The 14,280-nt window shown below is 46.9% G+C and overlaps 1 protein-coding gene across 1 annotated transcript in view; it reads left to right on the forward strand.

Moving 5' to 3' along the window:
* LOC6555726 (protein sidekick) overlaps positions 1–14,280 on the forward strand; it is a 65,633-nt gene that overhangs the window by 37,763 nt on the left and 13,590 nt on the right. The window contains exons 3-7 of the mRNA XM_026983132.1: positions 545–676; positions 7,038–7,214; positions 8,628–9,381; positions 9,462–9,589; positions 10,064–10,198. Of these exons, the coding sequence (XP_026838933.1) occupies positions 545–676; positions 7,038–7,214; positions 8,628–9,381; positions 9,462–9,589; positions 10,064–10,198 (1,326 nt within the window). The remainder of the gene's footprint in view (positions 1–544; positions 677–7,037; positions 7,215–8,627; positions 9,382–9,461; positions 9,590–10,063; positions 10,199–14,280) is intronic.

Consider the following 14,280-nt stretch of genomic DNA (forward strand, 5'->3'; position numbering starts at 1 on the left):
GTTTTGTTTAACTTTCGCTAAGCTTCTCGATTTTAGTTTTGGGTTCGATTTGCGTGGCCAAATTAAATAAAAATACAGTTTATGGGAAACGTGTTTTGATAGTTTTATGCAAAAAATTATTTAAACGTGTTTATTTATTAAACATGCTTTTTATTGTTGCTCTATACTTGCCATAATGCCGTAGTTTCTGCAGTTTTCTCGAAGCCGCCCAGAGCAAACGAGTACACCAAAAAATATCCAGAAATGGGAAAAATTCAAGTGCAATCGATCTTGCCTGTTTGGGTGGGTATATCCCCATAGATTGGTTATATAAAAGGGCGGGTTCAGGTTGGTACGTATTTTCCGCAGCGATTTTTTGCGGCGCTACCATAAATCAAACATTTTTCATCCGCAATCCTTTCGGAGTTAGACTAAAGCTTTACAAGTTGGCCCTGTAAAGTGTTTTGGTCTGCAATGCTTTAAGCGCTAAACTTTTATTTCATAATTGCTACTTTTGCACGCCTTGATGCTAATGAGTCCACCTTTCGCTCTTCCCTATTTGCAGATGCCAATCTCCAGCAGCAGAATTCCATCGTCCAGCAGCAGCTCCAAGCTCCACGTTTCACCACGCATCCATCGTCATCGGGGTCGATTGTCAGCGAGGGCAGCACCAAGATACTGCAGTGCCACGCGCTGGGTAAGTAAAGATACATAATAGCGCCAATAAGAAAGTGTTGTAATAGTCGAGCAACGCAGCAACCGAGCGATTATAGGCGTGGATAAACAAAAATCAGTTAATTGTTTATTGTCTATTGAACAAACTGCGATACTCATGCACAGAAGTCGCAGATGGAGGGGTGTCATCGTCTGGGCGTGTCAAACATAACGCCATAATGAGCGGAATTATAATACTCACTTCTGCCACCTGCCACCCGCCTTCGATGTTCCTGCGGCCTTCAACACACAACACTTGCCCCTCGAATCGCCTGACAGCTAAGCTAAAAGCCAAGAAAGTGTAAAACGAAACCATAAACGAAAACATTTCTTGTCTCCTGCTTTCGCACGCGCTTTTGAAAGATAATGAAGTAGAAAAACAATAACTTTTATCAGGTTTCCCCCCACCGAGGCTCTTTTCCTTGTGCGCGAAGCCCACAGTCGCAGCCCAGGTGCCACACCCACTCGTGTAATCCTTTGAGCGCTTTGGGACGTGCCCAAAGTCCAGGGTCCCAGGCTCCCAAGCTCCCAAGCTCCCAGCTCCCGGGCTCGCGTAATGCTTCCTTCCGTAACGCCGCCTGCATTTGACAGGTAGGAGTATCGGTTTCACCTCCTCAGTTGCTCCTCCCCGAATATGAGCCGGAAAAATGTGTTATGGCCTCACTCTGCTGTGCATACTGGGCAGTCTATGTTATGTTCTTCGATCTTGGTTTTCATGCCCTTGCCGAATGTCGGACCTCGTAAATTATTCTCAGGAGCGGTCTTTGTTTGGTTTTTATTTTATTAAATGCAGTACGGCGTATTCAGAAAACCCGCGGGGAATGACAGTTTGTTGTGCCGAAATTGGCAAACACTGCACTCGGGTCTCCCGACTATCAGATACCCCACTGCTACTGTTGCTGTTACTATGCGTAGGGAAGTGCGGCGGAGACGCAGATAATCGCAGTTGCTTTTTTGGCCTTTTGAGAGCGCTCCCCCAATGCCCCGAGTTGTCGTCAGCATTTTGATGCACATTTGAGCGGAAAACACACAACACACAACACAACACACTCGTGCTACAGCATGCTACAGCGTCTGTGTTTTTGTGCACATTTATGGGGATCTATGCTGCGTCGCCCGAGAGCCGTGCACTTTGCATAAGCTGCAAGTGGGCACCCAAAAAAGGATGGAAAAATAGAAGGAGCTTAAAAACAAATGCAAATCACTTTAGCTGCTCCTTGGCGTTGTCACACATGCCGCAACGTTCGCGCTTCCAGTCACTTTGGCGGTTTAAGCTGTCATCTCATCCCCTGACTCTTTTTCTGTGGCACACTCCCCTCTGCTCTTGCCACACTCGACACTCCACTGCCCGAGATAGTTGATGCAGGGATATATAGGGGGTATTATGCCTATGCAGAAGTTTGCCTCCCACCTTTTCAGTGTTTTGGTTGCAAGTTTTTTCGTAGCCATGGTGGGACCGGGACCCGCAAGCAAAACAAGTTCCCCATCTCATTTCTCCCCGTCGACGTACTGCATCCGTCGCTTTCCCCGTTGCCATCTCATCTTGGCTCAGACTTGCGTTAGTTCGCGTTTTGTGCGGCGGCAATCGGGAAAACAACATGAGAATAGACCAGGAGCTAGGACCTTTCAATTGAAACCATGAGGATGCCCTGTAACGGGAGTAAACTGAGAACTACAGCAGCTTCTAGAGATCAGAAATCGTCCATATCGCTGACGTGTGTTGCAGACCCAACTAATATGCCCCATTGGGGGAACTTCAGGGGTATAATGGCAGTGTAAGAGCTAAGCTAAATGTGTGTGGAATTGTTTCTGGCCAACAAAATGAAATGCGATGAGGCTGAGGCTGAGGCACTGGGTAGAGCACGAGAGAGCTGGCTAGAAAAAATAAACAGCGAGTGAATGGAGAATGGAGAATGTGGCTTCTTCTTCGGCTTCTCCTTTTCTTCTCAGGCTGCCTCGCAATTCGCAAATGTAGCGCATTCACTTGCAACAAAGCCTTCTCCGGCAACAACAAAAGCCGCCAAAGTTGTTTTTAGTGGCAATGCTGCAGGTCCAACATGTGTTGAACAAGGAGGAGCAGCGAAAAGAAAGAGACAAAAAGAAACGCATTTGTAGAAGAAAGCAAAGCAAAGTAGAGGGATTGGCGAGCATTTCCAAGACACACTTGGCCGAAACGTGCGTGGCTTAGGTTCTTCCTTTAAATTCTGTACGGGGTACACCAAAAACAAGACACGATTTTTGATTAGTCTCCCTAAGCGCGACCTTGCCTCGGAAAAACTGTCCCAAATCCGTGTCCGATTCACGCTCAAATTGGTGTGAGTTCGAATCCCACTGCTGTCGTATCAGACATATCATGCACATGCATTTCTTTCGGTGCACTTTCTCCCAGCCTCTTCGCAGTCCTCACTCCGCGCAGGGAAAAGTGAGGGAAAAACTTTAAGATGCACGAGGAGGAGGTAAACTGAAAAATTGCAAACTATTGTTTTTGCTGGCAGCTTTTTGTCGCAATTTTTATTTATACCCGTCCCCCCCTCTGCTCCCCGTTGTTTACTCCCTGGAGAAGAAGAGGAAGAAGCTACTAGCGGACTAGACGGAAAGGCCTAGAGAAAGAGTAAGCGATATGCAGCTCGTGTCGTCATTTAGGCTGAAGTGGATGGCTTTGCCTAATGTGTTGTGTTGCAGGAATACCATGCATGTCTGCACATTTGCACATACATACATATGTAGAACAGGCATCGGCATACAAAGTATTTCTGGAATTGAGAACCAAGAAAAAGTCGGGGAAAATTGATGCAAACTGATAGGAGAAAGCATCAAGAACATTGTGTTTACTTAAAGACGAACGCCTCCCTGCAGATGATGAAAAGTGGCGTAACTATTTAGAACAGGATCGAATTTCTGGACTGGTTATTTGAGGTAGACTGTACATATTCACAACTACCAAAAAATAGGAACGCAATGCATCTCGGCGAAATATGAGTATGTACTAAAACTATGCATTATTTTTCCCAGTGCACCGTGTGCAGAAGATAAATTTCTTTAATCAACCAATTTGCTCCTGTGCTATTCCTCTTCTTTTGCGGTGTGAGCAGTAAACAAAAATGTTAGAGAATAGAGCGGGGAGACCGACGAAATGTGTAAGTAGGGGTGAAAAATGCATCAAAGGGAAAAGTGCAGTTGAAAAGTGCAGCAGCGACAAAGGGAAAAGCCTTTGGGCACTTTTAATGTTTACTTTGCTTCAAGTGCCACAACAAAAACTTCAGAAACTTTTATGCATTCACCAGAACTCAACGGGCCCGTAGGACAAGCGCTCCGAAAGAAAACGTAACGTAATTAATTTGTACAAATTTCGTTATTCTATACGATGTGTATGCACATATGTATGTCAATACATTTTGGCTAAAGTCACTCCTTAAAGGTCTAGATAAATGCCCCTCCGGAAAGTGGCTGAAACCCAGCGGAAAGTGGCTGAAATCACGAAGGGATGCACACAGAGCACGGGTTTTTTGTGTTCTTGGAGTTTAGGCCAGGATGAGCCCATCCGAGATCTCTGGGGCCGAGAGTGTAGGTCGACGGATTGGCGAATTGACTTTTGGCCTGGCCGCACAGCAAAGAGTGCGCTAGGCAAACGCCGATGGTCCGGACTTTGAAACTGGAGTTATGAATGCCGTGCCACTAGACTGGGCTGCTCTTCCGCTTCCCTATATCCTGCACCCTACATCCTGCATCCTGCATCCTGCACCCCACACAACTGGCAGTGCACTATTCTTAAACCCAATTGATTTCGTGGGCCTTTCGACGGATTTGCCCTGGCCACAAATCAAACAATTTCCGCTTTGCGGAACGGGAATCCCCCTTTGCACATACAAATGCAATTCGTTTCATTGCGTTGCCTGTTTATTAAATTTATTTGTATGCAGTTGGGCTCGCTTAGACACACTAACTGACTGATTGATTGATTGCCTAACTGATTGACTGACTGCCTGGCTGGTTGGCTGGTTGGCTGGTTGGCTGACTGAGTGAATGGCATTCGGCGGCTGCTGTGTTGCAAGCCACAAGGAAAAAGCCACGGAAATGTGTATGGTGATGGCTCGTTGCCCGTTTTGCCGAGGGTAAAATAAAGTGCACGACACTTTTATGGGTTGCAAAGAAAATAGCTATTTTATGAAAATAGCGAGTAAAGCGATGAAGAAAAGCTTCGTTTAAGCGATTGAATGTCGGCATCGCCTTTTCAATAATTTCTTCTAAGCCTTTGATAAACTGGCCTAGTCTGTATTTCTGCGGCTAGCAAATGAAATTTGCATTCTTTTTAATGAATTTGCGGTCTGTCAATTCCATTTCCCATTCGGTTTACAAGGCCTTTTTCCAATTTGACTGTCTGACTATCCCAAGAGAATGTAAATTTCGCCTTCCTTGGCTTCCTTTTTCCCCTTTTCCCTATTTCCCTTTGTCTATTTCTCTGCTTCTGTTTCTTTGATCTGCTTAGAGTGTTTGCTTTCCCTTTGCTTTATGGCAATTTTTTGGCAGTGGCAGGAACTTGAAGTGGCTTGGGCTTGGGCTTAAAGGATTTCTGTTAGTTTAGTTATTTAAAACTCATTACACACACATGTGAAGCAGCGCTCAATGACCATTCGCCACGCCCCTTCCCCTTTTGCGCTTCCTTGGCTTTTTTAATGTTGACTTACTTCGCTGAGATGTGTGAGTGTGTGCGATTATAGGAGCGTTCGTCCTTGCGACCATATGTGTGACTGTGTGCACTTGGTTTACAATTCCCCAAATTGTAATTTTATAGCAGCGTCATTGCCCAAAATGCTCAAACAGACTTTTGCCTTTTTGTCCTGTCCCTCCAAGTAACTTTTTTCTTCGCTCCTTCCTTCCTTCTTAAGCCTTCTTGCGCTTCGGAATTCCCCTATTTTTTTGGCCAACACTTGGGAAACTTTCCACTGTCTTCTCCCTTCCCTTTTCGCCCTCTCCGCACTCTCGGCTTTCTGCCACCCTTACACGCCCCATTCTCAAGTTGATTCCCGTTCTCAACTGGTAGCTTCCAGTTTCGCTTCTAACTCGGCTCAATTCGATTTTGTCTACAAACTGAATGAAGTGAATTGCAATGCCATTGGCCACGTTTGGCTACTCGTTGCTACCCATAAATAGCCAGGGTATGTTGGTGTAATGCAATCATCACGCCAGAAAGTTCTTTAAAACGTCAAATATTACTTTGGGATTGGGAAGTGCCAATCAAGTGCCAATAGATCGCTGTTTGTATTAAAAAATACATTAAAAAATAACTCGAAATTGTCAACCAAATGATTTCCTTTTATATAAACACTGGAAAAAAGTACTTTTTAAAAATTTAAAAATTTGTCCGATTCAACGCCGCTGGCAATCAGAGATCGGAAAGCCTTCAGCACAGGGTATGCGATATTACATCCATCCATCCCAATGCCTTCATGAGTCCAGGTCCCCAACATAAACTCTTTGCAAAGGCGTTGATGGCCCCGCCAGGATTTTGGATTGGAGCTGGTGGTGGAGCTGGAGCTGGGGTGACTTCTCGCTCTAGGATTTCGGCCTCCGGCAGTCCAATCCAATCCAATCCAATCCGTCTGCTCCCGTTCGGCTGCCTTCATCCTGTGATGTGTTGCATCCTGGTCAGTTAGGCGAATCGCATATTTTATTCAGACTTTCATTTAGTTCAGCCGGCCGGCCAGCCCTCCATCCCCGCCCCTTGGGTCACATGTAATTTTTGTTTAGCCATTCCAATTGCAATTCCATTTCGCAAAGGGAGTTCGGGCAGACGGAGAGGTCAGGAGGGTGGCCATATAAATCAACTTTAATTTAAATGCTCGGCTGCAGCACTGAAATCAGAGTGGCTGGCCTGGTCTGGTTGGCCCTCTGCTATATACATATGTGCTCCTGTATGCATCGCTCCATCCCAGAAGCTTTGGCGTCTTGGCGTTTATTTCCCTTTATTTTCCTTGTGCTCCAGCTGCCATCATGAGAGAAAATCTTGACAAGCATGCAATTTAAATGCAAAAGTGTAGGCGATGCTGGGATCTCATGAGCTTGCAATTAATAGCCGCACAAAAATAATAAACAAACAATTAGACACTCTGGCCCAACACAACCATACATATATACGCGTTATATGCGCAACGACTCCTATTGCTTCATCGTTAATTACTTGAAATATTAAATATAATTCCCTAGCTATAGAGACGCAAATACATATTCATTTAAGCACGCTCAGCCAACGGCAAGGAAGTAAAGCTACGGCTTAGTGATACCCTAGGGAATAATATTTATTAAAGCTCTTCCCTCCTCTCTTTCTATGTTTCCTGCACCTCCAGGATACCCGCAGCCCACATACCGATGGCTGAAGGACGGTGTCCCCGTGGGCGACTTCTCCTCCAGCCAGTTCTACCGATTCCACAGCACCAGGCGCGAGGATGCGGGCAGCTATCAGTGCATTGCCAGGAATGATGCCGGATCCATATTCAGCGAAAAGAGCGACGTGGTCGTGGCTTGTAAGTTCATGTACCACCGACATTATTACATCCCCATACGTCCACAATTACGCACATCATCAACAGCAGTGAAAAGTGGGAAATGGGCGAGTTGGAGTCCCGGAAATTCGAGATATTCCCGGGATGATTTGGAGAGCTTGAGTTACCAATTAAACGAAGCAATAACAAAATGCATTGACTATCGAAGCTCTTTATTCCACATTAACTAGCTAACTGCGGATCAATGTTTCCCAAAGGGCTATTATAGTCGAAGGCGTACTTAATCATGTCCAGCTATGAGCCTTGCTCATCCTTTTAATGGAAGCTATTTATACTTGATCGGGGAGCTAATTTATTTCGTGTTCCCCCAGAACCAGATAGTAGAAGTATCTTAGGTGGGAGTACAAATCAAACGGCTGTCACCCCTGGTCGTGATAATCATTTAGCTGCTAATTTCTATTTAATGCGACCTTAATTACAACAGGCACAAAACGTGGCTAGGAATGAGGGAGGAGTGAAGGAGTGAAGGAGGTGGGGAGTTAAGGTCACTGGGTAGCTGTAGATGCAGGGAGCAATTAGACAAGTAAGTGCGAGTGACACTTGAGCCCTGCGTGAGAGTGTGCCACTACTTGAACCTAATAAATCGAGCCCTCGACATGAGAACGACCTCCATTATGCCATCGCCCAGCGTGGTGACGGGTTAGGTACTCCATTTGCGAACCCAGCTGGGGCAGGGGGCCAAAGTACCTTATCTGATGTCATTTGATGCAAAAGAGTGCGGACGCGCACATACCCAGTGCCTGGGCTTCCGCGGGTAACTCACAACAGTGGGTACTCGGATACCCGCCCATATTTGGCACAATTATCTCGCTACTCCGCGCCACTGGCGACAAGCCTCCTCTCCCGTGACCTTCTTTTCGTGAGTGAATCAATGAATAGGCGACTGGTTGGTGTGGAGCAGCAGCAGCAGCAGCAGCAGCAGCGTCTTGAGCACTTAATTAATTGTGGGAGCTCGTCGAGGGGGAGGGCGAGCTTAAACTGAACTAATAACCTTTAAAGCCCATCTGAGTGCTCTGAGAGGGGTGGTGCGTGGGGCGTGGGGTGTGCGGTGGGGACATGCTTAAGAGCGGGGTCAGAGGTTAAATAGCCCTGCACGCAGGCCGTGCGCTGCCTTCCGTTCAATTAGTGAATGACACCACAGGAAGGTACAAAGCCCTTCTCTAGGGTTTCCATGGAATTGGGGCTTATTCGATTTGTGTGCGAGCTTAATTGGGCTTCATTTCAATAGGGCAACGACTATTGGTTACTCCTACTATCGGCTGACATTTAAGGACTGGATCATTTGCCCTCTGAGTGGATAGGAAAGCGTAGATTATTTCTTGTTCATCTATACAGTCGATATTAAAACTCATTTGCGTTTCCCTTTCTCCGCAGACATGGGCATCTTCGAGAACACCACGGAAGGCCGTCTGACGGTGGTCAGTGGTCACCCTGCGATTTTCGACATGCCTCCAATTGAATCTGTACCCGTGCCGTCGGTGATGTGGCAATCGGAGGATGGACCTCTGAGCTACGACATCAAGTACGCCTTCACCCAAGCCAACCAGTTGATCATCCTGAGTGCCGATGAAAACGATCGCAAGGGGTACCGGGCTAAGGCCATCAACACGCAGCTGGGCAAGGAGGAGAGCAGCGCCTTTGTCCACCTGAACGTCAGTGGAGATCCGTACATAGAGGTGGCCCCCGAGATCATAGTTCGTCCGCAGGATGTGAAGGTGAAGGTGGGCACAGGAGTGGTCGAGCTGCAGTGCATTGCGAATGCCAGGCCCCTGCACGAACTGGAGACCCTTTGGCTGAAGGACGGCCTGGCCGTAGAAACGGCCGGAGTGAGGCACACCCTCAACGATCCATGGAACCGCACGCTGGCCCTGCTGCAAGCGAACAGCTCACATTCCGGCGAATACACCTGCCAGGTGCGACTGCGCAGTGGAGGCTATCCGGCCGTTAGTGCTTCGGCCCGCCTCCAAATCCTCGAGCCGCCGCTCTTTTTCACACCCATGCGCGCCGAAACCTTTGGGGAATTCGGCGGCCAGGTGCAGCTGACCTGCGATGTGGTCGGCGAACCCACGCCCCAGGTCAAGTGGTTCAGGAATGCAGAATCGGTGGATGCACACATTGAGAGTGGAAGGTGGGTTAGAGCTGCGGTTATGGGCCAAATCGATTTTCTGTTAACGCTAAGGGCTCTCTCGCTTTCAAATCCCATCGCAGATACACGTTGAACACGGATAATACGCTGGTAATTAAGAAACTAATCCTGGATGATGCTGCCATGTTTCAGTGTTTGGCCATCAACGAGGCGGGGGAGAATTCGGCGAGCACCTGGCTGCGCGTAAAAAGTAAGTCAAAAGCTGATTTGTTTCTGTGCCTGTGTGACAATGGTTCTGAAGGAGGTTCTGTAGGAGCTGCAAGGCTCGTAGATTAAATGAAAAGCGCGATTTGTATGGCATTAATATGTCGGATTTCGCTCAACCAACGCTCAAGGAAACAAAACGTAACTTTAAAATCTAGCATAATGTTGTTAATCGCTGCATTGGTGCCAAGTGCTTTACACTTCACTTGATAGAGCATAACTCATATAACACTTATCTATTGATTATCCATTTAACCAGTGTCACACAGGGTGAGTTCAAATGATATCAGTCCAAGATCAGTCAAATGCCTGAATGCCTGTCACTTCGCTAAATTATATGTATCTACATATGCCTCCGCGCCAAACCAATATCCATCTATACATCGCCACCCTCTGAAGCATACCCCTAACCATTTTGCATATTGACCTTTTAACCCATTATTAACAAACGAATCAATAGCAAAAACGGCCAAGAACCGCGTGAAGCGCTTGGCCCAGCCGCGAATCCTGAGGGTAAGAGCTTCGCATGCTGGCTTGGGATCGGAAAAGGGATCGGAATCAGGTTCCTCTGATAGACGCAAGGAGTTTCGCTTTGGTATGGGCATACTGCTAAATGCCACACAAGAACACACAACACCCACTTACACTTACACCTGCACGCACACTTTCTTGCACCCCTACGATTGCACTTAGAGAAAAGCACCTGAAAAGCCCTTCGAACCCTTTATGATACCCCATACCCCATAACCCATACCCAGTAGTATGTAGCTCTTTTGATTCTTTACTGAATTGCTTGTTTTATTGGCTTGGCTTTGCTATTTGCTATTTGCTACTGCTGCTATTTCGCTTTCCCTGCCTTTGGCATACTAATTCTAAGCTTAAATATTATGTGCAAGTATTCTATGGCTCCCTGGCTTTCGTTTCATCTTCTTTTTGTGCCGCGGACCTTTCCTTATTTGTTTTTCGCCCTGCGGCTCTGGAGAAGCTTCGTTTTCGCATTCTTGGCCAAGCGTCTTTGGCCAACAGGAGCGGTAGGAATTTCATTTGCTCTACTCTCTATTGCGCTAAACAGCTGGCTATATCTCTTGCCAAAGTATTAAGTTGGCATTTAGTGCAGCCCTTGAATGCGATAATATGAATTTGACATTGAGTGACGGATAATACGAGTATATGTACGAGTATATGTTTGTATAGAAGTCAGGACTTCACCTTCAAAAACTCCGAAGTACCGTTAAGGGCCGGGTCAAATGGCTGCCGCCCAAAAAGGAAACACCCACTGGAATATGAGTTGGGTTGGGAGAATTTAGCATTTTAATGAATTTCATAATGCGAAAATTAAGACTGACACACAAGTCGCAGCCGTCGTTCTGCGGAGGGCAAGGGAGTATTGTCATGCTGAAATGGCATCGTAGGGTTTCCTTTTTGGCTCCTTTTGTCTGAGCTGCGGGCCTGAAGTTCCTGGCTGAGTTCTGGCTGGCCAGAGAAAAATTCTTCATTCATGAGCCCAGCCCAACCTCAACCTCAACCTCTGAACCGCTGAACCTCTAACCTCTCGTCCCCAAACCAAAAGAAGACGAATGAATTCGCTGGCGCTTTAGATATTTGAGAGATAGAGTTGAGACTCGAGTCTTTTCACGGGGCGAAGGACATATTGTTTTGAGGGTCTCAGCCAAGTTTCCTCGCTGTGTCTTTCTTGATGGGACTTTAAACAAAGTTTGCGCTGGCCTCCATCTCTTCAATTTTTATGGCCAAAGCTGGGATTTTCATGTAAATTGAAATTTCCATGCATATTTTGCTGAGTTATTCTTATGTTGCTGCATGTCGCCCTCGTTCACTGCTCCATGCCATATATATTTTTTGTGTCATCCCTGCTTTCTTGCAGTCCTGCTGCATTGTATTTGGCTTAAACTAGTTAAGAGATTTTGTCGTCAGCGGTTTATTGAAAAACTTTTCAGCTTTTATAGATGAGTGACGCAAGTTTGTGCAATATTTTGCTCCTTCGCCCCCGCCACGACTTCCCATTCCTGACTGAATGGCCACCAATCGTAACGGCTCATTTCATTTTATTTGCCTAGACTAATTCGAGCCAATTTGTACAATTTGTTTGTCTGCGCCAAAGAATTTTACGATTCAGGGAGCGGGCCATCATTTAGTCCTCTACAATCTCCAGCAATCTCCACTCTACTTGTGTGCCCAACCCCCCGTCTCTAGGATACGTTTTATTGCCGGCAGAAGTTCCACTCCTCTGTTACGGCTGTCTGGCTGCATTTGGACCTGGCCAACATGATGGAGGAGCTGTCGGCCTAATCGGCTTTGTTTCTGCATGGGAGTGTGTATGGGGGGCTGGCCTGGCCTTTTTACACAGCTTTGAGCTGGCGGGTAATGGGTGTATGCTAAGATAATCCAGATCAGGATCAGGATCCGATTATGAACACCTTTGGCCACTGGGTCCGGTTCAGCGGCTACAGTGAGACAAATGCAAGCAGGCACTCAAAACATCGATAAGCTTACAATTATGAGAACTAGAGGTTCTCGCTTGATTCTCTGCTTAAAGTTCACTTCTCTTCGGTGCCACATAATAATCCTGTACCCCGCCCGAAAGTCCTCGCTTGATTTCACTTGCACACCCGTTTGTCTGCTGGCAAAGATGATCCTCCATTTCCGCCGCCATCCTCTTCGGACTTTCCTGACCGCAGCTTCGCGCAATGGCAACAAGTGTTTGGCATTTGGGAGGCTGATTTCCCTCAGAAGCCGGCAGCTTCCTGGTGTTCCTGGTGCCGAAGCGCTTTCCCCAAAGAAGGGCTAAGAAGTTGAGTTGGGAAATCATTTTCTAGCCTTTCGCGGTCAGGCAGATATCTCGGATGTTCTTGGATCCTGAGACCTGGCCGCAATTTAATTGCACTTGTCAAAGTTATGCGTCTTTCTTTCTGGAGCTGGGGCGCCCTCTTCACTTAATATTTGCGCAGTTGGCGCTAGTCTAATGGGGCGCATTCGTGCCCCAACTAGCACTCGCCCTGCACCTGCCACAGTCAGAGCTCTCCACATCGCGTTTTCCGGCTGCCTGCGCTTTTCCCGGCTGCCCCAACTCTCGAGTAACATAATTTCGTAATTTCCCGAAACGCAAAAGTGATTTTAATCGCTGCTTCCTGCCATTTCCAAAGTTCCTGCACCTAACAACCCAACCGCCGCCCACCCCCATTACTTGTTTGTTTCTAGATGTGTGCAGGAGTAATTAGGCGTCTCTGGGGGCGGTGTGGGCGGTGTGGGCGTGGCTGTTTCCCTCCTGATGGCTCAATGCGATCGCCAGTGTGCGAATTTGTAGGAATTTCTTTTGATTGCTCAGTCGAAAGTTTCGTTTCTGACTTTTATGGCCCGCCAACAGGTAGGTAGCTTGGAGGTCAGAGGTCAGCGAGGCTTGAGCCCATACCGCCCAGTGATTGACTGCCGTGGGATTGAAGGAATCGAGTTGATTGGCCGCCGACATGCTAGGTCCACAAATAGGTGCTTTTTATCGATATTTTGGCACACTTGCCAAATAAAAGTGAAGCCAATAAAAGTTCCAACGCGTTTGCCAAAGTTGGACAATGTACAAAATCGGTGTACGCAAAGAGTGATATTGCTTAATTGCCATTCGCAGTTCGAAAGGCAGTCAATTAAGCTATGAAAGAGTAAAAGTATGCATCACGAATTTAATACTTTACTTCACATATTTGTATAAGAAAATGGCGCTGCCCAAATGGGCTGGGTAAAACTTTAAAAGCCTGCATAAAGGCGGCACGACGGCCAGAAACGATTCGTATGCTAATAGTGGACTTTGGAACGGGTGGCCGGTGGAATAGCCAAGTAATTCCAATTATTACCATCGCACGCCATTGCCCCGCAGTTTTCCGCACCACCACCTACTTTTCCCACTTGTCCGGCGGCTGAGTGAGCGTTTTATTACGGCTTCAAGTTGATGGCGCGGCCTCTTTAGTGGGTCAACTCGAAATTAATTACAGCCAACTCCTTGGACGAAGGCACGAAGGACGAGGGACGAGGGACGCGGGACGCGGGAAAAGTGGCCCGATGCCCATGCATTAGGGGAAATATTCCAAATTGTGCGATTGGCAGCGTGGATTCACGTTAAGCTAATGATTTATTAAATTCTAAGATAATTCCAAGCATGAATTCGTTTTCCTTTGTGTACTCAATATACTCGTACATTGCGCATACGCCACGTTGTGGCCTGGATGGTTTGGTTGTACGTTATGCTCAACACTCTGCCCAGATGCTCGTTTTTTAAAGGGTCGGTCTCCTTAGCGAGTCCTGCCGCAAATTGTTTCTGCTCCTTCTGCGCTGAGGAGCTCCTTTCCGTGCCTCAGATATGCGGCTTAAGTGAGTCATAAAAAGCGGGCCAAAGACCTGGAAAATGAAAAAGGACTGCCCACTGACGGCAAAGGAGTTGTATTTTATATATATCGCGCCTCTAATTTTCTCGTGTCAAAATTAGTTTCGATGTGACGTAATGTATCCAGGGCAGCTTAGTTGGCCGTTGTCCTTATCAGGACCACGAAAAGTTGGGCTGCCTGAATTCCCCAACACCTGGGCCTGCTCTCTCTCTTTCAATTGGCTTATACCTCAGTGATTTTTGTGAGTTCAGTGATTTTGTTTTTGTGCCAGTGGCATTAAGCAGAGTTG

The sequence above is a fragment of the Drosophila erecta genome, unplaced genomic scaffold, assembly GCF_003286155.1.
Source record: "Drosophila erecta strain 14021-0224.00,06,07 unplaced genomic scaffold, DereRS2 tig00000283-arrow-arrow-pilon, whole genome shotgun sequence".
In the NCBI taxonomy this organism is placed as follows: Eukaryota; Metazoa; Arthropoda; class Insecta; order Diptera; family Drosophilidae; genus Drosophila; species Drosophila erecta.